The sequence below is a fragment of the Engystomops pustulosus genome, chromosome 5 (genome assembly GCF_040894005.1).
Source record: "Engystomops pustulosus chromosome 5, aEngPut4.maternal, whole genome shotgun sequence".
Lineage (NCBI taxonomy): Eukaryota > Metazoa > Chordata > Amphibia > Anura > Leptodactylidae > Engystomops > Engystomops pustulosus.
In genome coordinates this window covers 158,944,086-158,971,361 of record NC_092415.1, presented here as the reverse complement: position 1 = coordinate 158,971,361, position 27,276 = coordinate 158,944,086, and the positions used below count along the sequence as shown (strand labels likewise).

General features: G+C 40.2%; 1 protein-coding gene across 2 annotated transcripts in view; it reads left to right on the top strand.

Annotated features, from left to right (window-relative positions):
• Nucleotides 1-27,276, top strand: part of RBMS3 (RNA binding motif single stranded interacting protein 3) — a 450,602-nt gene that overhangs the window by 224,910 nt on the left and 198,416 nt on the right. For both annotated transcript variants that reach the window (XM_072153580.1, XM_072153581.1), the window contains exon 4: nt 6,299-6,390. In XM_072153580.1, the coding sequence (XP_072009681.1) occupies nt 6,299-6,390 (92 nt within the window). The remainder of the gene's footprint in view (nt 1-6,298; nt 6,391-27,276) is intronic.

Here is a 27,276-nt window from a genome sequence, read left to right as displayed (position 1 = left end):
GTAAAACAAATGATTATAATTATACAGCCCCCAAACCAGATAATAAATAATAGTATAGAGCCAGACCAAACAATAATAGTAGTAAAAAACGCAGACCAGACAATGATTATACAGACCCCAAACCAGTTGACAAATAATAGTGCCTATCCGATAATAGTGTAGACAATAATTAATAATACAGAGCTTACAACAGACCATTAAAGAATACAGAGTAATCTATAATGCAGACACCTGACCAAAGAATATACACCCCAAACCAGAAAATAATACCGACATTCATATGAGACCATTGTAGTTACAGATCCAAAATTTGTTTAAAATAATACAGACCCCAAACCAGACAATATTAGTTATACAGATTCAAGATCAATCACTTATAATATAGACCTCACTGCAGTTAATAGTTTTACCCCTGCCCGTATAAATAAAATAAAAGATTATCCATTTCTCCTTGTACCAATGGGCACTTCAGAGATTTTAAACTTATGGGTTGAGTAGGCATGGAGTTTGCAGGCCACAAATGTTGGCAGCATCCTCTGCAGGCCTGGCATCCATGCTCTTAAACATTTTACTTTTCTGCACTGAGGAATTTCAGCACACAGTAGAGCATGAGTTTGGTTTTGATCTACAAGTTCCTTTTGCGTATTCCATGATGACAGACCTCTCATCCATGCACTGGGAAACTGTTTTGACCTGCTTAGGTTGCTTGAGGACCAGAGCTGACTCTACAAATTTGAGAATTTATAGTGTGTTGCTTTGTAAATGCTTGCTGCTTCATATAAAGTGCTAAAGAAGCAGTAAAGCAGAATGCAGATGAGGTCTCTCTTCTTAATTAATACATGTTCTCTTTCATGCACCCATGGATGCAGAACATGTTTTGAGCTCAGAAAGCAGTTAACTGTTAACTGCTGACTATGTGCTGCCTGCGCTAAATTCATACATTGGTCCTCCGAATACGGTATATATTTTAATTAGGAGATATACTTCTACTGTGCTATTCTCAGAGGAACAATAATTCTAAAATATGGAAAAATAATGAAAGAAAACATAAGGAAGACATTTTTCATACTGTTTTAAAAGTTCATGAAACTTTATTCTTCCATGGTATTTTTTTCCCTCATAATTTCTTCAACTTTTGACTTGAAAGTGTGTGAGACTTAACTGTAAAGAATTAACTTAAACATCTTCAAGTGTACAATCGCAATCGCAATGCTCATAGAAATGAATGGAGTAGAACGGACGTGTGCGGCCATCTGCTCCACTCATCTCAGGGAGTGACGAGGGGTCCAATGGAGGTACCTCAAACCCCATTGGACCCCCTTCTTGTGATCTGTGGGGATCTCATCACTAAGACCACCACCAATCAGCAACTTAGGCCCTAACCTGTGGATAGGGCGTAACTTGTTTGGTGGGAAAACTCCTTTAACTGTACTAAAGTTGTCTCCTACTGTAGACAGAGCAGAAGAGGTAATACTCAAGCTGCAGCCAGTTGTTTTGCAGCCAGACACAGGATTGTAAAAAGATGGCTTCCAGGAAATGAGGATATAAAAGCCAACCTGTCAGCTAAACTAACCCACACTAACTAAACACATCTTTGAATACTGCTATTGTACAGCAGTACAACTATTCCTAGGTAGTTCTTCCATCTTACTTGTTAAGTTCCACAGTCTATTTGTCTGTTGAACTTTACAGTCATGCTTTTAACATATTTTAGTAGTTTACCATGTGTTAAAAATGTTCTGTTAATGTCTGGCTGTAATCACTATCCCTTCATTCTCAGACCTTTTATTTTAAAGCAAATCAACCAGTTAATATTAAACTAAATTAACAGGAATATACTAAGGCTGAATTTTCATGAATGTATGAAAACGGCCATATGCTACCCGTACTGTACCGTTTTTCTTATGGGTTACATATAGCCACATTCATGTCAATGGACAATACGTGTAACCATTTACATTGCCATTGTTTACACTGTACCATACTGTATACAAGAGCATGTCCTATTTTCTCCCGTATTTTGGTTCCATATGCCCTAGAAATCTATGGAGACGTATAAATATGGGTTACATAGGTGCTGCATATGGATGAAAAAGTCACATATATACGGTCTCCTATGCCACAGAAATACAGTACTGGAGAAATAACACTACCTAGAGTCCTTTTCTCCTGGATTCCGGCACTTGTCTTTTTTAATCTTGACACGCCAGGATTGCTGTAAAAAAAAAGGAAGAAAAAGCAGCCCGAGGCCTGGGGACACGATGTCCGGCTGTCCAGGCTGTCCGGCTGTTAATTATTTACACCTCTTGCGTGAAGTCACCCCACTCAGGGAGAAGGAGGTGACATCAATGTTTGAGAGGGCAGAGATATCATTTGGGAGGTGTGAATAATTAAAACCTCAGTTCACCAGACATTGCCCCAGGCTGCTTCTTCAAATTTATTTTATACAATGATCACAATGTGTCAAGATTAAGGAAGACAAACCCCAAGGATCCTGGGGAAGAGGACTATAGATAAGTATGTTTAGGTAAATTTAGTTTAAAATTAATGGTTGATTTCCTTTAAATTTGTAGCATGTTTATGTCTTTAACATCGATGGAGGGAGCCACAGCACGCCAAGGTTTCCAAAGTATAAAGGCTTTATTTACATAAAAGGCATAGAGTACGCAACGTTTCGATTCGCAATGAATCTTTTTCAAGCATGATGCTTGAAAAAGATTCATTGCGAATCGAAACGTCGCGTACTCTATGCCTTTTATGTAAATAAAGCCTTTATACTTTGGAAACCTTGGCGTGCTGTGGCTCCCTCCATCGATGTTCCGAACTACAGATTCATGTACCAGAATCTTTGGCTGCGAGCACCAAACTATATGAGCTAACGTGCAGGATTTGGATTGCTGTCCTTCCCTCCCCCTTCTGGTATGTTTATGTCTTTACTCACTGTAATGTTTGAGCGTGGCTCCTTTCTTGATTTTGTCTTTATAGCCCATGTTAGATTTCCATTTCTCTTTGCTGACAAAATTCTGCCCACCAAACCCCAGGTTCTGTTGGGCATTCTCCTCTCAGAAAAATATCACCTCACCACTTGTTGTATCTCCAATGTAGGGTGGAACCAGAGAGTAAAGTAAATCAGTAAATGACAGCAGGCAGGAGCAATGTGTTTTATAAAGCAGCAAAGCCAGCTAGATTAAGAAGATATACAGACTGTACGGCAACAAAGTGTACCCAAAAAATGACCCCTAAAAATCCTGACATACCATATTTTAGGACTAAAAGCCTGGATTTTTCCAGATTTGATCAAGAATAAATCCTCATAGCTGTCATGACTACATTATGTTATAAACAGGACCTAATAAGCTTCAGTGAGCAGAGCCGAAGATTAGTATCGCATAAAGGACAGTGTGGGATAGAATTGCTCATTAAGAGTGATCATAAAATTAATGAGTACTTACCTGTCTAGTCCAACTTCAGTACTTAGCATTTGAAATACATTGTAGCAACCACAAATACAAGTACCTTTCATTAACTATAATGACAAACCTACTTCTATAAATTGAACGTTATTAATAATAGCTAAGGTTATAGAACTCTGAGTTCTGTGGTTGGCATAAAGATCTTTATGTCTTCATGAAATTATTAAACTCTTAATTTTCTTACATATTACAACGTAACATTACAAAGCTGTATTGTTCAAGGATGACTGTATTATATAGCACAGTGAGCTTAAAAAGCCCTTAAACAAGTAATAGACTATAATTGTAAACTCTCACATATCATATTTCTTGCACTTGGCTTAGCTGAGTAATCTTATTATGTACAATATATGCTTTAAAGAAATTTTAAGAAATATCAATAGGAATGAAAGTACAAAATGGCGCAAACAAGTCTTAACAGTGCAAAATAAAGACATTCCTTCTCATAGATGATGAAGGATGGTAAGAATTTGCCAACATATCAGACAATAAGCTATATGTTACACTGATGGGTTTCACTCCTAGTATTTGGTAGATGTCCAAAAACAATTGAAAAGCAAGAAATATGGGAGGGTCAGAAATTAAATAGGGAAAATGTATGTGTTTATTTTGCTCATGTTTTAGATGTCAATATAACGAGGCAAATTAGATATATTTTTACAGAAAACTACAAAAACGAGCCTGACAAAATTATTGGAAACTTTTCAAAGTTATGGGTGAACATTGTTTCAAGCATGTGATGCTCATTCAAAATTACCTTTGGCAAGTAACAAGGTGGACAATATAAAAAAATCACACCTAAAACCAGTTTAAAAGTGCAAAAATTGACTCTTTTTTGTCTGTGTACTCCATTAAGCACTGAGAAACAAAAGAGAAGAAGAGAACTGCCTTTGTGTGAACTAAAATTGTAGAAAAATATCTTGATGTTCCTTTGTCCATGGTGTGCAACATAATCAAGAAATTTACAACCCAAGGCACTGTAGACGGAAGAGAAAAAATGATGAAAGGTTTAAATCAATTCTAATCTGGATGGTGGATAAACAGTTACACATAAATGGAAGCACTCTCACTGACTGTGGGTGCATCAGTGTAAGCAGACATTACCAGTCAGAGGAGCACCTGCACCACCAGTTTTATCAAAGCCATGGGAAAATGGCAACAGGCTGTGTTAAAGCTCATCTTTCTAGTTGAAAGACCACACACCACCTAGGCACTGTGGACTGGGAACCAAGAGTAGACAGATGAGTGGTTTCTACTGCCGAACCTCAAGCACGACAAGGTGGTTTTAGGCAACTGCTGGTACCTCATTGCAGCTTTGGGCCGAGACAGGTCCATGCAAATCCCTTGCTTTGTGCATGTGCTAAACCTGGTGGTGCAAGCGTTCTGGGCCAACTACACAGACCTGTAGGAGCTGCAGCTTAAAGTGCATAAGTTTGTGGCATGTGATCACGTTTTCAGCTTTCATACCCTGCTACTGCATGTCTATCTTCACTGCAGATGAATTTTGGTCTGCCCTCCCACCACTTCATATGTGATGTACCGACTAGGTGGATTTCTACTTTGCATATGCTGGAAAAGGTGTATGAGCAGGAGGCAATATATATTTAAAATCCAGTCCAGATGTGAAAGTATAAAAATATTGCATTTTGGCTCGAATCGCAGTAAAGTGGCACACTTTTGGTGAATATAAACTTCAGTCCTGATCAAGCTTAGGGAAATATTTAGAAGGGGGTTGTAGACAAATTTTGAACTTTTGTGCACGTTTTTTTTAAAAAGCCCCAAAAAGCAAAACCCTCTAAGATTAATGAAACAAAACCCAGAAAAAATCCATGAATCCATGCACATATGTCCTGACTAAAGGTAAATGACCCCCTATGTGTTTATACTATGTGTTTTAGTATACTGTATATGTGACATGTATACACTCATATACACATACATTCATATGTACACATGTATACATTCATATACACACATATAGGGAGACATTAACAGTATTAGGGCATCTATGCTGTTAAACTGGTGTAGAAACCCTGAAATAATCGCAAATACTAACCAACCGAAATCAATTGCTCTATTTCCCCCTTCATGCCATCTCTACCCCAAAGGGGTTTGGAGGGGCATGAAGGGGGCATGGCCAGCAGGCTATTGGGCCAGAATGGGGCATAGAAATAAGTACTACACAGACCAGCTATATCTAGAGACAGGTGGTGCCAGAGAGGTGGGGATTTCATATGCAGGATGTTATGCTGTTGTATGTAGCGTCCTATCCCCAACCATTTCTTTCTTTGAGAAGAAGGCTCAAACAGAAGTTTTTTAGCATGTCAGTTTCTGTGTCCAACCATTATGGTGCCCCCTGACACTGCAGGCCCCATAGCAGCCACTATGGCTTCTACTGCAGTAGTTATACCCCTGGTGGTGGAAAATGCTGAGACCTCCCAAAAATGAGAACTGTGTACATGGCATAACTTGAAACTGTGGATTTCTGCAAAATTTGTTAACAAATTAAATCATTTTTAACCATTTACCTTAAGCAATTTAACTGGCAAACTTTAGTGTTTTGCCAAATTATATATATGATTGATTTTACTTGTTTGCTTTTATTTGCTATTCTATATTTGATTATTTAAATTTCCACCAAAAAGAAGGGGTTCAGTTAGTATATTAAATTGTGCGAGGAGAATGAGGCGATATACTTTACACTTTGAAGTATCTTGTTCAATTTTTTTTTTGATTGAAATGAAAGTACTGTGATAAATAATGCATAAATCATTGTCACAGATTGTTTTTACTTTTCTTAATAAAAGAATGTATTCATTTTGCAGGTTATGGATTTGTAGATTTTGACAGTCCTGCTGCAGCACAAAAAGCCGTTGCATCGCTAAAAGCCACAGGTGTCCAAGCCCAAATGGCAAAGGTAAGGACTTATGAAATCACTGCTTTGCTACATGATGAAATCTAGCTGTGAACTTGTGACATGTATGTAGAAAAAGGCACATGCTATTTTTCCTGCCAAAAATTTAGGGGAGGAAATGTGTTCTAAATGAGTTCACTGGCTTTTTTCCATGGAACTATGAGGGTCATGTGTATAAGAGTCCTGTGTTGGTCACTATTCTGAATGCCATGTGGCTATCACTACAATAGGGATTAAATGGCCTGGTATGGTGGTCATCTTGGGAGTCACTGTTATTAAGGTTATGTGTCTTTGCGTTTTATGGTGGTTTCACTACCAGGGGTTTATTAAGACTACCACGGTCCCTGGACTGTATGATTATTAAAGCCCCTACAAATCCAGAATTTACTTTTTACATATGGTATCAAGCTTCTTGGGGATGCCTCCCTTCTGCTGCTTTCAATCTGTGGTTTCAGGAGCTTTAGAGGACCTTCATGTGTTTTGAGATAATATATATTAAGAGCAGCAACAGATGTACATGGGTGTTATGGATGAAGGTCCGGTTTTGGTGGTTTGTTGGGTAGTTTGGGTGGCCATGCACCACCTAGAAGGCTTGGGCCCAAGGCTTCAGCTCAAACTGCCTATATTATTATCCTCTACTGCTCATTACTATCAACAAGCATAACAGCCCTGCTTTATATCTGTATTCCTTATTTTCTGTGTTACTTTAATTGGGAAATTATTTAGACAAACATTTAAATAATACAAAAATAAGAAATTACTTTCCTTGTTTTACATTTAGAGAGAATTTATGTAATTCTAATTGCCTTCATTTTTTAAATATCTCTAATTTAAATGAGTAGCTTTATTCTTTCAGTGTGAAAGCTCTTTAAATTTTATTTGTTATTTATTGATTTTCCATTGTTTAGCTACCTTTTGTAAAGATTAATTGTTAAGATATTCTACATCTTCAATAACAGCTTTCCAACATAAAAGTAAATTCTTATTATGTTTTATACTAAAATGACAGTATATGGGACAGTACAGAATCTTTATTGTTTTAACTAGGTGAATGCAGACAATAGTAAAATATAGTACTGACAGGATGTCCAAAAAACATCTCAGATTTCTCATTTTTGGAGAACATCTCTTGTTTTTCTTTAAACTGCACTTTCATCCATTTTGTAAACCTTGTGTTTTGTGTTATAAAATTTATCCTTCGTATATGTTTTCCATCATCCCTTCTTTAAATGACTCTTTAGTTGAAGTTGAAATACATTTACATAGGGATAATTTACAGAAGTATATTTCCTCCTATCATGCATATGGTAACATATATTGGGTACAGATGCCACACAGTTAAAAAAGTGACTTTGTAGTTTTCGGAATGCAATGAATTATTTTGTATGTATTATAAATTATTACATTACATGACATGTAGGAGTTTCTAGATTTTAAGGTTTGTGTTGATTTATGTGCCTTCAAAATGCCTGTAGTTAGAATACAATATACAATTCAACACTGTACATTACAAAAGTAGGAGCAAGTAGTGGCAGGCCGGCAACCAGGTAGGAGGAATGGGTATTGTTATTGGGTGGCTTTCCTTTGCCATGAGAAAACAGAGGAGATTTATTAAATGCTGGTGCAGGACATACCAAGAGGCGTTGGCCCTGTCTGGCATGGAATTGCGCTATAATCTGTGCCAGGAATTTATTTGGTGGTGTAAAAGAATAGTCGCAATTCCTGTGACTTTGACTTTATCAAGGCTTGAAAAATTCCCCATGTAGTTTGTGAGTCCTATAAACCTATAAATTATTCTTTTTTTTTCAGTAGACAGCCACATAACAAAAACACAAAGATGGAGTAGCATAAATCTGACATTAATATTGTAGAAACAATATTAAATATCTCCAACCATATGAATAACAAATGGCAACCATTATATATATCTGGGACATGCTCTTAAAGTCCGTAAATGTAAAGGTTTTCCCACAACCATTATAACAGTCCACAAATACTCTGAATATTTGAGTTTGAAATATGTTATGCTATAAAGAACCATCTATGTATGTATATAACCACTGTCTGTGATCTGTACATGGTATGAGCGATAAAAAAGAAATCTGGCAATGCATCAAATGTGTAGAGGGGCATCCAGGAAACATAATTCCATGGGGTTATTTTTCACAACACATGCTTTATGTTGAATAATTGGATGGTTGCCATTTTTCTTTGTGCCAAGCTTTCAACAACTTCTAAGAAACAGATTTTGGATGGGTACAGAAAGCTGCTTGGAAGTACCCTGTAGTGATGCCAAAAGTGTTTTCTGTTCATCACTTGAAGGTACTCAATGCTAGTCAGGTCTGAACGGCCACCAGTGTAAAACTATCTCATGGTAGCTAGTTAAATTTATGGGAATATAATCTCTGATGCCAGAACCAATTGTATGTGAGTGAATATTAGTCATGGTTAAAGCAAAGGAAAGCTGAAGCTCCGCAGGAAGCAACACGTAATTAAGTAAATCTCCTGGCATCAAATTGGTTGCTCTTAGCTTTTGATGGTAGCTGATATGTTTGTAGGAAATATTGGGGCTGATTTATAATGTCAAGTATGCCAGTTTTCTTGATGTACAAGTCACAATCCCTGGAAATTTTGGCCCTTTAAAATAAGTTGCCTATGGCGGGGACGCTTTGACTAGCCAAATTCACCAAAACCTGCACAAAAACACTGATGAAATAAAATCTCAATCTAGTATGAATATTCTACATTTATTCAGAACGCAGTAAAAATTAGAAACTATCAGTTTCTGCTGTGGTTTATTGCAAAGTTGGAATACTGCACCAAGAATCCTCAGCAGTATTGTTGAGAGTTTCAAACCAAACTTTTCAGTTCAGGTCCCCGGTAAACGACCATGAACTTCATTGGAAGGCTGGGGGTCAGGGTTCGGCTCAACTTCCCCTGCAGTTAATGACTATGATCAGTGTTAGCATTGATCGTGGGCGCTTGATTAGCTTAACCTGCCGGCTTTGCTGGGCACCACCACTTTGGGGAGGATCATCACTCCCCATTGATCATAGAGAGTGACGACCATCCTCAAAATAGCAGCTTACAACACTGCCAGCATGTTAGTGCCATTGCGCATGCGTTCGCAGTAGTCTGAATATCACTGGTGACTTTGGCAGTGGAATTTAAACAGTTAACACCCACTGTTAAAAGTACTGATTGTGGGTGTTACTGGTTAGGGTCTGGGTGCAGGCACTGAATAAGATTTTAAAATTTGTGTTTGGCCGAGCCAGATTTTTAGCGAATCCACTCATCACCACTCAGCAGTAGTTTTCATGCTGCACATTCTAAAGGACTGGGTGAAATAATATTCTGCTGCATGTTATCTGTAACATGCACTTTCTATCTCAGTCACTTTGCTCAGTCTTAGTGACAAAACATCTATCAATGTGGAGATGGAAGTTGTCAATAGCAGAGGTGTAGTCTAGCAAGATAAATTATCCCACTACAAAACAAACTTGGATATTTTTCAAGTATAACATTCTGTAAAACTGGACTTTTTTTTAAATAAAATATTGGGTTGAAATAATTCCTTCCTCATTTTAAACTTGGAAATCAAAATACACTCCTGAATCAACCTGTATCTCTAAAATCTAAAATTATTTTCACTTTAAAGATAGTCATCCATGCAACAACCTGTGGCAATGAGTTCTCAATTCTCATTTCTAAGAGTTATCCTCTAGACAATGGTAACTTTTAGAAAGCTGGAACTGTCAGACTATTTGGTACACTACAATAGACATTATAATGGGTAAGCTCTGACTGTTACTGCTATTTTGGTTGTCTCAACCTCTTTGCAGCTATTCCTGCTATATATGTAAAACTGTTTTTGCTCTTATAATCATGCACCTGTACAGATATACTTATATGATGCACTTTATACATTGAGTTATTCATAAGTTAATGTCAATTAGAGTTCTGCTACTTTTATTTATCTATCTATACAGAGTGTTAACAATCAAACAACTTGGGTGATGCTATATCAATTGGACATCATACCTCTCCCCACATCTTTGACTTTTAAAGGCATTCTACCATCAAAATCAAATATGATAAACCAGAGGCATTTACTTGGTGTGGTCATCTTCATACATTTGTTATCCATGGCCTCCTTTTTAAATCAGCTTTTATATTTATGCTAATTAACCTGGTGGAGACTGTTGCGACTACCAGAGCTCTTCCATGCTATAGGGGGATGTGCTATGGATAACACATATAAGAAGATTACCAGTGCCACAGTGCCTGGATCTATAAGTAAGGGTCCCTGCGTTATTATGCTTGATTTTGATGCTAGGTTCCCTTTAATTTTGTATTCCCTGTTTATGTTTGCAACATGTAAGCTAAGTAAAGATAATATTTTACTGTTATTTGTTGTTGTAGCTTGCCCTTTTTGTAGGCATAACAACACAATAGACAATGTAGAAATTTGTAGATGCAGTAAAATACAGTTTATAAAACATTCTTTAAAATAAAAAAAAATTCATTAATATAATATGTAATGGCTTGATGTAGACTGCCTTTAAAATATTTATTTAGCAAAGTCTTTACATGTGCAAGTATGATAGAGAAGATTATAGCAACATAAAGTATAGTTAATTGTGTTAATACATCTTATTGACAGTATTAACAGAAACCACAGCAAAAAGCAGATGGCTAAAGAGCACAAAAATAATTTGGATAAACATATGGTATGGAAATAGTTCAGCTTTGAAACGTACTAATAACATCATCATCCTGCCATTAATAACTGGGACTACGCTATAAATACTCAGTGCCAGTAAACACACTTACAAGGTCTGCATTTAAGTTTCCAAGTTGTATACACAGATACAAGCATTATCCAAACATGGGAAGTAAAGTAACACTAACACAATTAGTCTAGATATTCATTATTAGTAACGTTATCTTGTATAAAGAGGTAGAAAAAACATAGAAGTATATTCCTGTTAAACTTTTTAACAGTTATTGTATTTTTTATAGATCGGACATTTTGAAATGCGGGATAATGGACATGTTTAGGATTTTTACTGTTTATTTATATTTATATCAGAGAAAGCGGGTGATTTGAATTTTTTTTTACTAGAATTTTTTTTCTTTTACTATTTTTAAGACCCATGGGTACTTTTACACTAGGTTGTCTGATTGATCCTACTATATACTGCAATAATACAATATAGCAGCATAAGGGGTTAAAACGAGACAGACTCCGGTCTTCGCATGACGCAAGGCTGTCATAGCAATAGATTGCCCGCCAGGATTGTAATCACTCCGGCAGCTTTGCTGGGGGCATTTACATGGTTAACACCCACAATTGGTAACAGCACTGACTGTGGGTGTGACCGGTGGGTGTTTTGCTGCAATATGCAGCAAACACCCACCTTGTATGGAGAGGGTTCAGTCACACTTCGGTAAGGGGATTAACACTTAGCATTTTAGACAGGTTTGGCTGCAAATTAAGATACTAAGACATTAAGATTTACACAGATTTGAGACACTTTTGTGTCCTGTATGTTAAAAGGGGCATGCTCACAGAAATTTGGGCATGGTCAAAGTTTCCAATAAATGAGCTAAAATGTATTAATAATATTGAAAGGTAAATTAAGCAATTAAGCCACCTTTTAAATAGTGCAAAGTAAACTTTAAGACACCTTAGATAAATCTTCCACAACATCCGCTGCTTCATTCAAAGGGTTTGTACAAAAACATAAATGATACTGTAGTAACAGCACTTATCGATATTTTGTTTCACATATTGTTAATCATTCTTAAGTGAGGGTAGATGAGCTGCTATATCATACAGCCCATGAATGAGCTGTTTTGGATGTCATGTTTATTCTATATATTTTATTCTTATATATATATTCTATATATTATTTTTTAATATTAACAATAATTTCATTGCATTGTTCATAATATACAAATTCATGATTATCTTCCTTTCTATTTGTGATTTGTGCTGTTCCTTTATTCTTCTTCCTAGAAATTTATAAGCTGTTAGCCAACTAGACATTAGATGTCCTGGGTGTTCCCTTGAGTGTTCCTTTAGTGTTCCCTTTTCGCTATTTATCTGATAATATCAGCCCGGATGCACTTAAACCTGCTTGGTTTGTGCAAACTGCTCCAGATCCTGGTCATGCTGGTGATGCTGGTCAGATCCAAAGGACACAGTGCAATGGACAGGAATCCTTGCCTCATAGAGAGATATGATGCATGGAGACCCTGGCTGTCAGCCAAACAGCAGTGTAGACTCTGTAACAATGGCCATATGTGTGTTCCCATAGAAATACATGGGGATATGTTCTAGCCCTGGAAAAAAGAGCTAGCACACATAACAAAAAAAGGATACAGGAGGCCATACTCCTGAGCCATTCTATCACCATGTGATCGAGCTTGGACCAAGATTTGTATTGTTGGTAAGTTATTTAGCTAACATTTCTGCAAGAGACTCAGAACACATTGATAGGTTATTCAGTGTAGTGTCAATGTATTGAAAATATCCCAAATAGAAGTGACATACTGTATTTAAACTTAATATTTATTTGTTAATTAGGCTAAAACATAGGAAAACAAAAAAATGTTAAACTTAGTTAAATGCAATTCATGTGAAGGTATAGGCTGAGAGGAAGGGATGTGGGGCAGCAGAACTATGTATGGTTATATATGAGGATATAAGGAGATATATATATATATATATATATATATATATATATATATATATATATATATGAGAATAAAAGACGTCTAGGTTCTTTTTGAAAGGCTGTCCCTGCTGTGACCAGCTCCTGAGCTCTGCTATTCCACAGATTCACAATTCTTAAAGTAATAAAGCTTTATCGCTTCTGGAAATTAAACTTTGTTTTTCTCAAATACTTGATCACAAAGCAGAAAATCTATTGTATTATTTAGATAACTGTTGATCTGTTCACCAATTGGTTATTAGGTTGTACAATGTGAAAGTATATCACACTATATGCATTGAATTCAGGGGAAAATTACTCTACATTAGATCATAATTAAGATACAGCCAACATAGGCACAGCAGAAAAACAATGATTTTGTCTTTTTTGTCTATTCTTCAATTTTCTTTATTTTCTTTAAAGAGTGTTTTCTTTTGCATAATAAAGTATTCCCACCCTTTATCATAACAACCAAGGAGACAGGTAACATGGAAAAAAGGGAAAGTTTAGTTTTTTACAATAATACTAACACTTTTACATTTGAAAGATTATGGGAACTATTTGATATTTCTTGAACTGAGGAAGAAAAAGAATTCTTTTTTTGCAAATGGAATTGGAAGCGAACCAAGTAATCTTTTAATAATGGCATCCATTAATTATTCATGCATGGAGTGGAGTAGTACTGTTAGCAGCAGATCATCATGAAGATGTGCTAATTACATGTGCCACATCATAGATGAACTGCATGAGAGGGAGACACGCTGAACCTAGCAATATCAAACAATGTAGATGTAATGTCAAATAGTGAGTTAAAGGGAATCTGCATCAAACAGTGATTATTTCCGGAGATGAAAGTTTTTATGATGTGAATCTCAGTCTCAGATGTTTTGCAACAAGTGAGGCTGTTATGAAAAGGATATGAGCTTTGATTTACAAGGGTCTGTGCAGAATCAATTTTTAGTGATTTTCAGTTTGCCCTTACTGATACATAGTATACATCTTCTAAAACTAGTGTAGATGAGTCATAAAACATATAGAGTAGTCTGCACTCATGTTGAGCACATCAGCCAAGAAAATTACATCCAACTATCTATTGTTGGTATACTGTATGGGCTACTTTCTCTGCAGTAAAATCCATTATCTAAGTTACTTAGCAGCAATATGCTAGATGGTAGGAAGTTGTGAGCTGTTCAATTCTCTCCGTTAAGTTAGGTATTTCTACTGTTTGGGGAGATGCAAAATTTTATTTTTTATATGTAGGGGGCAAAGGGGTATTATCATGTGGGTGTTCACATTTTGAAAATTATTTGCCATTTATACATTTCTTCAACTGGATGTTATTTAAAATTTACCTGGTTCCACTTGTATTAAGATTTCCCATAAATTTAACCATATTGTCCTTTAGAGACTAGATTGTTGTCCTTGGATAAGACCACTGCTCATTGCAGAAAGAGAATCTAAGACTCACAGCTGTCCTGTGATAATGGAAGCTGAATCCAGGTGGTAGCGCATGTCTGGTCACTGCTGCCAGAGTGTGGTGGTGGTTATATCCAGAGATGGCTATTTTGTTTCTCAGGGACAAGTTGGCCACATTTATGGGACATTATCTTCACACAGAAACATTTTTTAATAGCGTGCAGTTGAAATGTATCTATACGTCAGACAAATTAAATTAAATGTGAATGTCGAGATGGGAATACCCTTTAAGATGCATTTAAAAGTTAGAGTCTATGACACTGATAATCTATCCTTGTATAAAGTTATCAATATTATTCAACGGGGTTGGCTTCAAATTGCCACTAGTATATATCAAGCACTGTAGCCCCTTCATTGTTTAGCAAATATACATTGTATATTCAGTTATATACAATGCTTAGAAATAACAGACGTATATAACATGATTATAAAAATTAACAGAATTCAATGTCTTGCTATATCTTAGAAAAAAATAAGTGAAAGATTTTTTTGTTAAATTGCCTCACAAAAATATGAATAAAAGTGACAAATTAATCCCAGCATGATATCAATGAACACTGCAAATCATTGAACAAAACATCCAAAATAAAGGTTTGATTTTTGATGGGTCTTTAATAGGGATATGTGGATGCGTTATCGTTTGTGAACCGTACCTGACTTGAATGCCTGACCTGACTTGAATGGTAACACCCTCGATCAGTGTTGGCACAGGTCTTACCCTTTAAATACACATTGCCAATTTCCAAAGGGGTTTCACTCCCCAAAGAATTTAAGAATTAACGCCTGCAATCTGTGCCAACACCGATCGTGAGTGTTAATTGCTAGGGATGAGCCCAAATGCCAAACCTGGAAGCCTGGATTTGGACTCAGGGATCCTCACTCGCAATGCCCGGGACAGACCTGAACATTGGTCCACTAGTCTTCAAATGTAACTTAAAAACAAATTCTTTTAGTATCATTGGAGCTAATTGGTAAGATCGAAAACGTTTTTTCTTTGTTCATTAGTTTACACTCGGCACATCATCCTGTCAGAAAAAAAAACAGAAATGTACATATCGTTTAATCAAAAAAAAAAAAAAAATCACATGGTCATAAGCATTCGGACCCTTTGCTCAGTATTGAATAGAAGCACCTTTTGAGCTAGTACAGCCATGAATCTTCTTGGGAATGATGCAACAAGTTTTTTCACACCTGGACATTGGACATTGGAATTAGATATTTCTCAAGTCTCTCCAGAGATGCTCATTTGGGTTTAGGTCAGGGCATTGGCTGGGTCACAGAGTTGTTCTGAAGCCACTGCTTTGTTATTTTAGCTGCATGCTTGGGGTCACTGGGGGTCATCTATGGTTGTTTTTATTGGCCTGATTTTGCCTTGTTTTGTCTTTTTTCTGTCTACTACTTCTGTAATTCATTAATTTCACTTTTTCCTAGTGTTTAAATGCGACATTTGCTCAAACTTGAGACATCTTGAGTTTTATATGGTGGTTTGGATTTTGGAAAATTGTTTGTTGTTTTTACATTAAGAGTACCAATTCTAATTTTATTTTAATTTTCTTTTTTTTTTTTTCCGAAAATTCAGTTTCTGTGTAACATGTAACCACTGGTATATCCTAGCATAGAATACTACATAATATAGATAGAATATCTATAAATACAATAAAAGAAAACGCTAAAGTGAAGTAAGCAGTTGATTTTGTAACTCTAGTCTTTTCCTTTGAAAGTGTTATCTCAGTCTGCCTCCTTGACTCTGACAGTGTGAATTTGATGATAAATTATCGAACCAGTCAGATACTTTGGTGTGTGCAGATGGTGTTTACTAGCATGGTACTGGCGCAAGCCAATGTGTTGAAACTGTACAGTTAGTAGATGTTTGCTTTAAATAATTATAAGCTAAATGCGCATCTCATTATGCTTCTGCTAGAGATGAGCGAGCACTAAAATGCTCGGGTACTCGTTATTCGAGACGAACTTTTCCCGATGCTCGAGTGCTCGTCTCGAATAACGAACCCCATTGAAGTCAATGGGAGACTCGAGCATTTTTCAAGGGGACCAAGGCTCTGCACAGGGAAGCTTGGCCAAACACCTGGGAACCTCAGAAAAGGATGGAAACACCACGGAAATGGACAGGAAACAGCAGGGGCAGCATGCATGGATGCCTCTGAGGCTGCTTAATCGCACCATTATGCCAAAATTATGGGCAACAGCATGGCCATGACAGAGTGACAGAATGAAGCTAGATAGCATCTAAAACATGCAATAATTGACCCTGACACTATAGGGGACGGCATGCAGAGGCAGCGGCAGCAGGCTAGAGAGTGGCATGGCGACATACCCTAAATGGACTCAGGCTTCAAACCAATGGGTGGCAGAGAGGAACCAAAGGAGGTGAGCAAGAAGCGCTCAAATAATATCGGTACATGATAAAAGTTTGCCAGTATATTTTGTGGATTACACAGCAGGGTGGCGACAAAGTTAACATGGAAGCCATGAAAACAACCCAAAATTCTGCCTGACACAGCTCGTTTGATAAGGGGACCATGTATGGAGGCAGTGAACTAGTAGTAGATTAAAGGTTCTGCAGTTAAAACTATGTTAGTTGGATCTTGGCATGGAGTTGGCGCTCCGCTGCCAGGCGAGCTTTCGCCAATCCAAGCCCCTGTCTCTAGGCTACTCCCCAAACAGCACTTCTAAGAACCTTTTGTATAAGATCAAGTGTAGTAGCGTTCTTATAAGTTTAGGATATGGCGGGTGAGGGGAATGTAAACAGATGCGCAAGAAGCGCTGAAATAATATTGGTAAATGATAAAAGTTTATTAGTATATTTTGTGGATAACACAGCTGGGTGGCGACAAAGTTAACAACTTTGATGTGGAATCCATGAAAACAACCCAAATTTCTGCCTGACACACCTCGTTTGATAAAGGGACGATGTATGGAGGCAGCTATATGGACGACTTTTGGAGGTAGCAATGGAGACAACGTGTGGAGGCTGCTATGGAGACAATTTAATTTGGATAGTGCCTGTATGTGGCAGTCCCAAAAATTTTTCAAACCAGAGGAGCAGGTAGGTGGCCCTCCAGAAAAATAGAATAGATTGAGTGCCTGTATGTGGCAGTCCCAAAAAGTTTTCAAACCAGAGGAGCAGGTAGGTGGCCCTCCAGAAAAATTGAATAGATTGAGTGCCTGTATGTGGCAGTCCCAAAAAGTTTTCAAACCAGAGGAGCAGGTAGGTGGCCCTCCAGAAAAATTGAATAGATTGAGTGCCTGTATGTGGCAGTCCCAAAAAGTTTTCAAACCAGAGGAGCAGGTAGGTGGCCCTCCAGAAAAATTGAATAGATTGAGTGCCTGTATGTGGCAGTCCCAAAAAGTTTTCAAACCAGAGGAGCAGGTAGGTGGCCCTCCAGAAAAATTGAATAGATTGAGTGCCTGTATGTGGCAGTCCCAAAAAGTTTTCAAACCAGAGGAGCAGGTAGGTGGCCCTCCAGAAAAATAGAATAGATTGAGTGCCTGTATGTGGCAGTCCCAAAAAGTTTTCAAACCAGAGGAGCAGGTAGGTGGCCCTCCAGAAAAATGGAATCGATTGAGTGCCTGTATGTGGCAGTCCCAAAAAGTTTTCAAACCAGAGGAGCAGGTAGGTGGCCCTCCAGAAAAATAGAATAGATTGAGTGCCTGTATGTGGCACTCCCAAAAATTGTTTAAAACAGAGGAACGGGTCGGTGGCCCTCCAGAAAAATTGAATAGATTGAGTGCCTGTATGTGGCACTCCCAAAAATTGTTTAAAACAGAGGACCGGGTCGGTGGCCCTCCAGAAAAATTAAATGCATAAAGTACTATAGCTAGAGCCAGTGGGCCCTGTCAAAAAATAGCCAGTTTCCTCTGCTTTATTGTACAAAGAGGAGGAGAAGGAGGAAAATGAGGAGGAGGAGGAGTGGATCAATTATTCAGGTTGAGCTTCCTTCACCTGGTGGAGATTGGAAATTATGAGAAATCCAGGCTTTATTCATCTTAATAAGCGTCAGCCTGTCAGCGCTGTCAGTCGACAGGCGTGTACGCTTATTGGTGATGATGCCACCAGCTGCACTGAAAACCTGCTCGGACAAGACGCTAGCGGCAGGGCAGGCAAGAACCTCCAAGGCGTACAGCGCCAGTTCGTGCCACATGTCCAGCTTTGAAACCCAGTAGTTGTAGGGAGCTGTGTGATCATTTAGGACGATGGTATGGTCAGCTACGTACTCCCTCACCATCTTTCTGTAAAGATCAGCCCTACTCTGCCGAGACTGGGGACAGGTGACAGTGTCTTGCTGGGGTGACATAAAGCTGGCAAAAGCCTTGTAAAGCGTACCCTTGCCAGTGCTGGACAAGCTGCCTGCTCGCCTACTCTCCCTCGCTACTTGTCCCGCAGAACTACGCACTCTGCCGCTAGCGCTGTCAGAAGGGAAATACTGTTTCAGCTTGTGCACCAGGGCCTGCTGGTATTCATGCATTCTCACACTCCTTTCCTCTGCAGGGATGAGAGTGGAAAGATTTTGCTTGTACCGTGGGTCCAGGAGAGTGAACACCCAGTAATCGGTGCTGGAATAAATTCTTTGAACGTGAGGGTCACGGGATAGGCAGCCTAGCATGAAATCTGCCATATGCGCCAGAGTACCAACGCGTAAGAATTCACTCCCCTCACTGGCCTGACTGTCCATTTCCTCCTCCTCCAACTCCTCCAACTCCTCTTCTTCTGCCCATACACGCTGAACAGTAAAGGACTCAACAATGGTCCCCTCTTGTGTCTCGCCAACATTCTCCTCCTCTTCCTCCTCATCCTCCTCCACCTCCACCTCCTCCGATATGCGCTGAGAAACAGACCTAAGGGTGCTTTGGCTATCAACAAGGGAATCTTCTTCCCCCGTCTCTTGTGACGAGCGCAAAGCTTCCGACTTCATGCTGATCAGAGAGTTTTTCAACAGGCCAAGCAGCGGGATGGTGAGGCTGATGATGGCGGCATCGCCACTGACCATCTGTGTTGACTCCTCAAAGTTACTCAGCACCTGACAGATATCAGACATCCACGTCCACTCCTCATTGTAGACTTGAGGAAGCTGACTGACCTGACTACCAGTTCTGGTGGAAGTTGACATCTGGCAGTCTACAATGGCTCGGCGCTGCTGGTAAACTCTGGATAACATGGTCAGTGTTGAATTCCACCTCGTGGGCACGTCGCACAACAGTCGGTGAGCGGGCAGTTGGAGGCGGCGCTGCGCTGCCCTGAGAGTGGCAGCATCTGTGCTGGACTTCCTGAAATGCGCACAGATGCGGCGCACCTTCGTGAGCAAATCTGACAGATTGGGGTATGTCTTGAGGAAACGCTGAACTATCAGATTTAACACATGGGCCAGGCATGGCACATGTGTCAGTCTGCCGAGTTGCAGAGCCGCCACCAGGTTACGGCCGTTGTCACACACAACCATGCCTGGCTTCAGGTTCAGCGGTGCCAGCCACAGATCAGTCTGCGCCGTGATGCCCTGTAATAGCTCTTGGGCGGTGTGCCTTTTATCGCCTAGGCTCAGCAGTTTGAGCACCGCCTGCTGTCGCTTAGCAACGGCACTGCTGCTGTGCCTAGAGCTACCGACTGATGGCGCCGTGCCCACGGATGGTAGTTCGGAGGAGGAGGTGGAGGAGGGGTGGGAGGAGGAGGCATAGTAGGCCTGAAACACCTGGACCGAGGTAGGCCCCGCAATCCTCGGCGTCGGCAGTATATGACCAGCCCCAGGGTCAGACTCGGTCCCAGCCTCCACCAAGTTAACCCAATGTGCCGTCAGCGATATATAGTGGCCCTGCCCGGCAGCACTCGTCCACGTGTCCGTGGTCAGGTGGACCTTGTCAGAAACGGCGTTGGTCAGGGCACGGGTGATGTTGTCTGACACGTGCTGGTGCAGGGCTGGGACGGCACATCGGGAAAAGTAGTGGCGGCTGGGGACCGAATACCGAGGGGCGGCCGCCGCCATGAGGTTGCGAAAGGCCTCGGTCTCTACTAGCCTATAGGGCAGCATCTCCAGGCTAAGCAATCTGGAGATGTGCACATTAAGGGCTTGGGCGTGCGGGTGGGTTGCACTATATTTGCGTTTCCGCTCCAGCGTCTGGGGTATGGAGAGCTGAACGCTGGTGGATGCTGTGGACGATCGTGGAGGCGACGATGGGGTTTTTGTGGCAGGGTCCTGGGCAGGGGGCTGACTATCAGCTGACACAGGGGAAGGAGCAGTGGTGTGCACGGCCGGAGGTGAACGGGCTTGTTGCCACTGAGTGGGGTGTTTAGCATTCATATGCCTGCGCATACTGGTGGTAGTTAAGCTAGTAGTGGTGGAACCCCTGCTGAGCCTGGTTTGGCAAATGTTGCACACCACAGTCCGTCGGTCATCCGGTGTTTCCTTAAAGAACCTCCAGACTTCTGAAGATCTAGCCCTCGCCGCAAGAGCCCTCGCCACGGGAGCTTCACTAGTTGACACATTTGGCGCTGATGCACCAGCTCTGGCCCTGCCTCTCCGTCTGGCCCCACCACTGCCTCTTCCAACCTGTTCTGGTCGAGGACTCTCCTCCGTCTCAGAAGCACTGTGTTCACCCGGCCTCTCAACCCAGCTTGGGTCTGTCACCTCATCATCCTCCGATCCCTCAGTCTGCTCCCCCCTCGGACTTCCTGCCCTGACAACAACTTCCCCACTGTCTGACAACCGTGTCTCCTCATCGTCGGACACCTCTTTACACACTTCCACTACGTCAAGAAGGTCATCATCACCCACAGACTGTGACTGGTGGAAAACCTGGGCATCGGAAAATTGCTCAGCAGCAACCGGACAAGTGGTTTGTGACTGTGGGAAGGGTCCAGAAAACAGTTCCTCAGAGTATGCCGGTTCAAATGCCAAATTTTCCTGGGAGGGGGCAGACTGGGGGGGAGGAGGCTGAGGTGCAGGAGCTGGAGGAGTGGCGATTTCGGTGACATGGGTGGACTGCGTGGAAGACTGACTGGTGGACAAATTGCTCGAAGCATTGTCAGCAATCCACGACATCACCTGTTCGCACTGTTCTGGCCTCAACAGTGCTCTACCACGAGTCCCAGTAACTTCAGACATGAACCTAGGGAGTGTAGCTCTGCGGCGTTCCCCTGCTCCCTCATAAGCAGGTGGTGTCTCACCCCGGCCAGGACCACGGCCTCTGACCCCTGCAGTAGTTGGACGCCCACGTCCCCGCCCTCGTCCTCTACCCCTAGCCCTCGGGTTAAACATTTTTAAAATGAGAGTTATAGCTTTAATTTTTTTTTAACTTTTTTTTGTGTTTTTTTTTTTTTTTGTGTTTTTGAGTTTTTAAAACCAAACAATGCTATCCTATTGCTATGGCTATTTTCTAGCCAAGTATGAAAGCACACTACTATGCCAGATGAGATGACACCGAGTTATTAAACAAAATAAACGTAAAATAAAAAAGGACAAATGGCAGACTGTGCCTAATTGAAATCCAACCCCTACTAAATTTTCCCACTTCGGTCTTTGCAATGGATATGTGCGTCACTAAGCGCAAAACACAGTGGTCGCAAGTCTCACTACAAATTGCTCCCAATTGGCTAGTAGATGCACTGCAGCAAGTACAGCCACCAGCAGATCAACCAGAAATCAAATATATAACGCTACTGTAGGCGTAAGCCGTTTGGATTCTCCTATGGCTATTTTCTAGCCAAGTATGAAAGCACACTACTATGCCAGATGAGATGACGCTGAGTTATTAAACAAAATAAACGTAAAATAAAAAAGGACAAATGGCAGACTGTGCCTAATTGAAATCCAACCCCTACTAAATTTTCCCACTTCGGTCTTTGCAATGGATATGTGCGTCACTAAGCGCAAAACACAGCGGTCGCAAATCTCACTACAAATTGCTGACAATTGGCTAGTAGATGCACTGCAGCAAGTACAGCCACCAGCAGATCAACCAGAAATCAAATATATAACGCTACTGTAGGCGTAAGCCGTTTGGATTCTCCTATGGCTATTTTCTAGCCAAGTATGAAAGCACACTACTATGCCAGATGAGATGACGCCGAGTTATTAAACAAAATAAACGTAAAATAAAAAAGGACAAATGGCAGACTGTGCCTAATTGAAATCCAACCCCTACTAAATTTTCCCACTTTGGTCTTTGCAATGGATATGTGCGTCACTAAGCGCAAAACACAGCGGTCGCAAGTCTCACTACAAATTGCTCACAATTGGCTAGTAGATGCACTGCAGCAAGTACAGCCACCAGCAGATCAACCAGAAATCAAATATATAACGCTACTGTAGGCGTAAGCCGTTTGGATTCTCCTATGGCTATTTTCTAGCCAAGTATGAAAGCACACTACTATGCCAGATGAGATGACGCTGAGTTATTAAACAAAATAAACGTAAAATAAAAAAGGACAAATGGCAGACTGTGCCTAATTGAAATCCAACCCCTACTAAATTTTCCCACTTCGGTCTTTGCAATGGATATGTGCGTCACTAAGCGCAAAACACAGTGGTCGCAAGTCTCACTACAAATTGCTCACAATTGGCTAGTAGATGCACTGCAGCAAGTACAGCCACCAGCAGATCAACCAGAAATCAAATATATAACGCTACTGTAGGCGTAAGCCGTTTGGATTCTCCTATGGCTATTTTCTAGCCAAGTATGAAAGCACACTACTATGCCAGATGAGATGACGCTGAGTTATTAAACAAAATAAACGTAAAATAAAAAAGGACAAATGGCAGACTGTGCCTAATTGAAATCCAACCCCTACTAAATTTTCCCACTTCGGTCTTTGCAATGGATATGTGCGTCACTAAGCGCAAAACACAGCGGTCGCAAATCTCACTACAAATTGCTGACAATTGGCTAGTAGATGCACTGCAGCAAGTACAGCCACCAGCAGATCAACCAGAAATCAAATATATAACGCTACTGTAGGCGTAAGCCGTTTGGATTCTCCTATGGCTATTTTCTAGCCAAGTATGAAAGCACACTACTATGCCAGATGAGATGACGCCGAGTTATTAAACAAAATAAACGTAAAATAAAAAAGGACAAATGGCAGACTGTGCCTAATTGAAATCCAACCCCTACTAAATTTTCCCACTTCGGTCTTTGCAATGGATATGTGCGTCACTAAGCGCAAAACACAGCGGTCGCAAGTCTCACTACAAATTGCTCACAATTGGCTAGTAGATGCACTGCAGCAAGTACAGCCACCAGCAGATCAACCAGAAATCAAATATATAACGCTACTGTAGGCGTAAGCCGTTTGGATTCTCCTATGGCTATTTTCTAGCCAAGTATGAAAGCACACTACTATGCCAGATGAGATGACGCTGAGTTATTAAACAAAATAAACGTAAAATAAAAAAGGACAAATGGCAGACTGTGCCTAACTGAAATCCAACCCCTACTAAATTTTCCCACTTCGGTCTTTGCAATGGATATGTGCGTCACTAAGCGCAAAACACAGCGGTCGCAAATCTCACTACAAATTGCTGACAATTGGCTAGTAGATGCACTGCAGCAAGTACAGCCACCAGCAGATCAACCAGAAATCAAATATATAACGCTACTGTAGGCGTAAGCCGTTTGGATTCTCCTATGGCTATTTTCTAGCCAAGTATGAAAGCACACTACTATGCCAGATGAGATGACGCCGAGTTATTAAACAAAATAAACGTAAAATAAAAAAGGACAAATGGCAGACTGTGCCTAATTGAAATCCAACCCCTACTAAATTTTCCCACTTCGGTCTTTGCAATGGATATGTGCGTCACTAAGCGCAAAACACAGCGGTCGCAAGTCTCACTACAAATTGCTCACAATTGGCTAGTAGATGCACTTCAGCAAGTACAGCCACCAGCAGATCAACCAGAAATCAAATATATAACGCTACTGTAGGCGTAAGCCGTTTGGATTCTCCTATGGCTATTTTCTAGCCAAGTATGAAAGCACACTACTATGCCAGATGAGATGACGCTGAGTTATTAAACAAAATAAACGTAAAATAAAAAAGGACAAATGGCAGACTGTGCCTAATTGAAATCCAACCCCTACTAAATTTTCCCACTTCGGTCTTTGCAATGGATATGTGCGTCACTAAGCGCAAAACACAGCGGTCGCAAGTCTCACTACAAATTGCTCACAATTGGCTAGTAGATGCACTGCAGCAAGTACAGCCACCAGCAGATCAACCAGAAATCAAATATATAACGCTACTGTAGGCGTAAGCCGTTTGGATTCTCCTATGGCTATTTTGTAGCCAAGTATGAAAGCACACTACTATGCCAGATGAGATGACACTGAGTTATTAAACAAAATAAACGTAAAATAAAAAAGGACAAATGGCAGACTGTGCCTAATTGAAATCCAACCCCTACTAAATTTTCCCACTTTGGTGTTTGAGGTGGATATGTGTGCCACTAAGAGCTAAACACAACGGTAGCAAGTCCCCCTGCTAATTCCTCACAAAATGTTACTAGATGCAAATAAAAAAAAAAAAAAGTAGAACGTTATTGTAGCCCTAAGAAGGGCTGTTGGGTTCTTGGAGAATCACTCCTGCCTAACAGTAAGCTAATAGAACACCCTAACGCTTTCCCTGACCAGCAGCAGCTCTCTCCCTAGCGGCATCCAGACACAGAATGATCCGAGCAGCGCGGGCAGCGGCTAGTCTATCCCAGGGTCACCTGATCTGGCCAGCCAACCACTGCTATCGACGTGTAAGGGTACCACGTCATGCTGGGTGGAGTGCAGAGTCTCCTGGCTTGTGATTGGCTCTGTTTCTGGCCGCCAAAAAGCAAAACGTCGGGAGCTGCCATTTTCTCGAGCGGGCGAAGTATTCGTCCGAGCAACGAGCAGTTTCGAGTACGCTAATGCTCGAACGAGCATCAAGCTCGGACGAGCATGTTCGCTCATCTCTAGCTTCTGCACAACTAATCCGTAGGATGAGCTCGTTCTGCCTAAGAAGGTTTATCTCTAGCAAACTCATACTTTGGCCTTATGATCCCATTTTCCTTGGTGTACCTTTTGTTCTCATTGGCGAGTTTTTAAGTGCGAGGCATAGCAGAGTACCTTACAAATTTGTACAGTAAGCTGAAATTTTTCTCATGAGTGTCTTTATTTACACCTTATATAAAAATCATGATGCAAAGGCTTACCAATAAAGTGATTTAAGTCCCTTCTTCCCAAGCACCTCTAGTCTTTGATCACATATTTGTATCTCCACTATCGATTATTATCATACCAAATTTCCTTTCTGGATTCATCATGTTCACTTGTTCCTTTGAGAAATACATATTTAGTACTTCATTTTTATATGAACAGTATAATCATATATTCATAATGGTATAATTGAAAGGTAGGGTTCACAGAAAAAATTAAATCTGGCTCAATTATAACTAAGGATAAGCGGACCCATTGAAATTCGGGTTCAGCTTGGATTGGCCACACTCCTAGCTCAAAAATCTGTTTGGATTAGTTTATTGAACCCATACTACCACTATCCACCAACGCGATCGGTAATGTCATTGCAGGTTCAGGTCCACTCATCACTTATTATAACAAAACTTTCTACTTCTGTAAAATCTTTCCACTGATGTTCATCTCTTTTTTTGCATTTTTATTTTCCACTCCAGCCTTCCAATAGCTAATTTTTTTTTCCTTATCCATTCAAAGAGCTGAATAAAGACAAATTTTTGTTGGACAAATTGTTTTTTTTACCTTTAAAATAAAAGTCTTCCCATCACACATTTGGGCACATTTACTTACCTGTCAGACGAAGCTGCCTGAATGAGAATGCACTCTGGCGCGATTCACTGAGCTTGAGATTGGGAGTCCGATATCGTGCATGTGTAGCTTTCCTGATCAGGTCAGACGGAGCTCACCCTCTTCTTCCTGGTGCATGTAAGTAAGTAAGTAGCTTTTTTTCCACTATTTTCCACAAGGGGTTGTCCAACTATTATAAATTTAGAAGCCAGGTATAGGTAGCTTTTTTAAAAGAATAAAACTTTACTCATCTGCTACAGCTCCTGTTACAGCTTCTTATGTCCTGCGCATGTCCCTTCTTATGTCCAGCTCCAAAAGCTTCTGGGCGGCCTGGCACACTTACCCATCTCCTGTACCAACAGCATATCAGGCGCTGGTACAGTAGAGGTGTGGGCATGCCAGGCCGCATGGAAGTTGTTGGAGCGGAGCTTCCGTGATCCGATGGACCATGATGCAAAACACTGTAAACGACGGACCAGCTGAGTAAAGTTTTATTTTTTTAAAAGCTCTCCCCAAGTCTGGCTGCTAAATTTTTATACTAGTTAGAGAACTCCTTTTTAAATATGACATTATCTTCATACCATGGGTCACTATGATTATGCTGGTACCTGTTTTTTTTTTTCATTTTTACCCAATTTTACAGAATAAAAATAGTATAGGAGAAAATCAAATTTCTTTTAGCATCGCCATCTTTTCAGCTGTATTTTATTATTTAGTTGACAGAACAGGTTAAGGGCTTATTTTTGTGAGGAAAAAAAAATTGTACTATCCTTTTCTGTGGTCTCATTTTGGGGCACATAACTATTTTATCACTTTTTTGAACATTTATTGTGAAGTGATTTCACGAGAAATCATCTTTTCAGGATTGTTTTCTCGATGTTCACCATGCAGGTCCAAT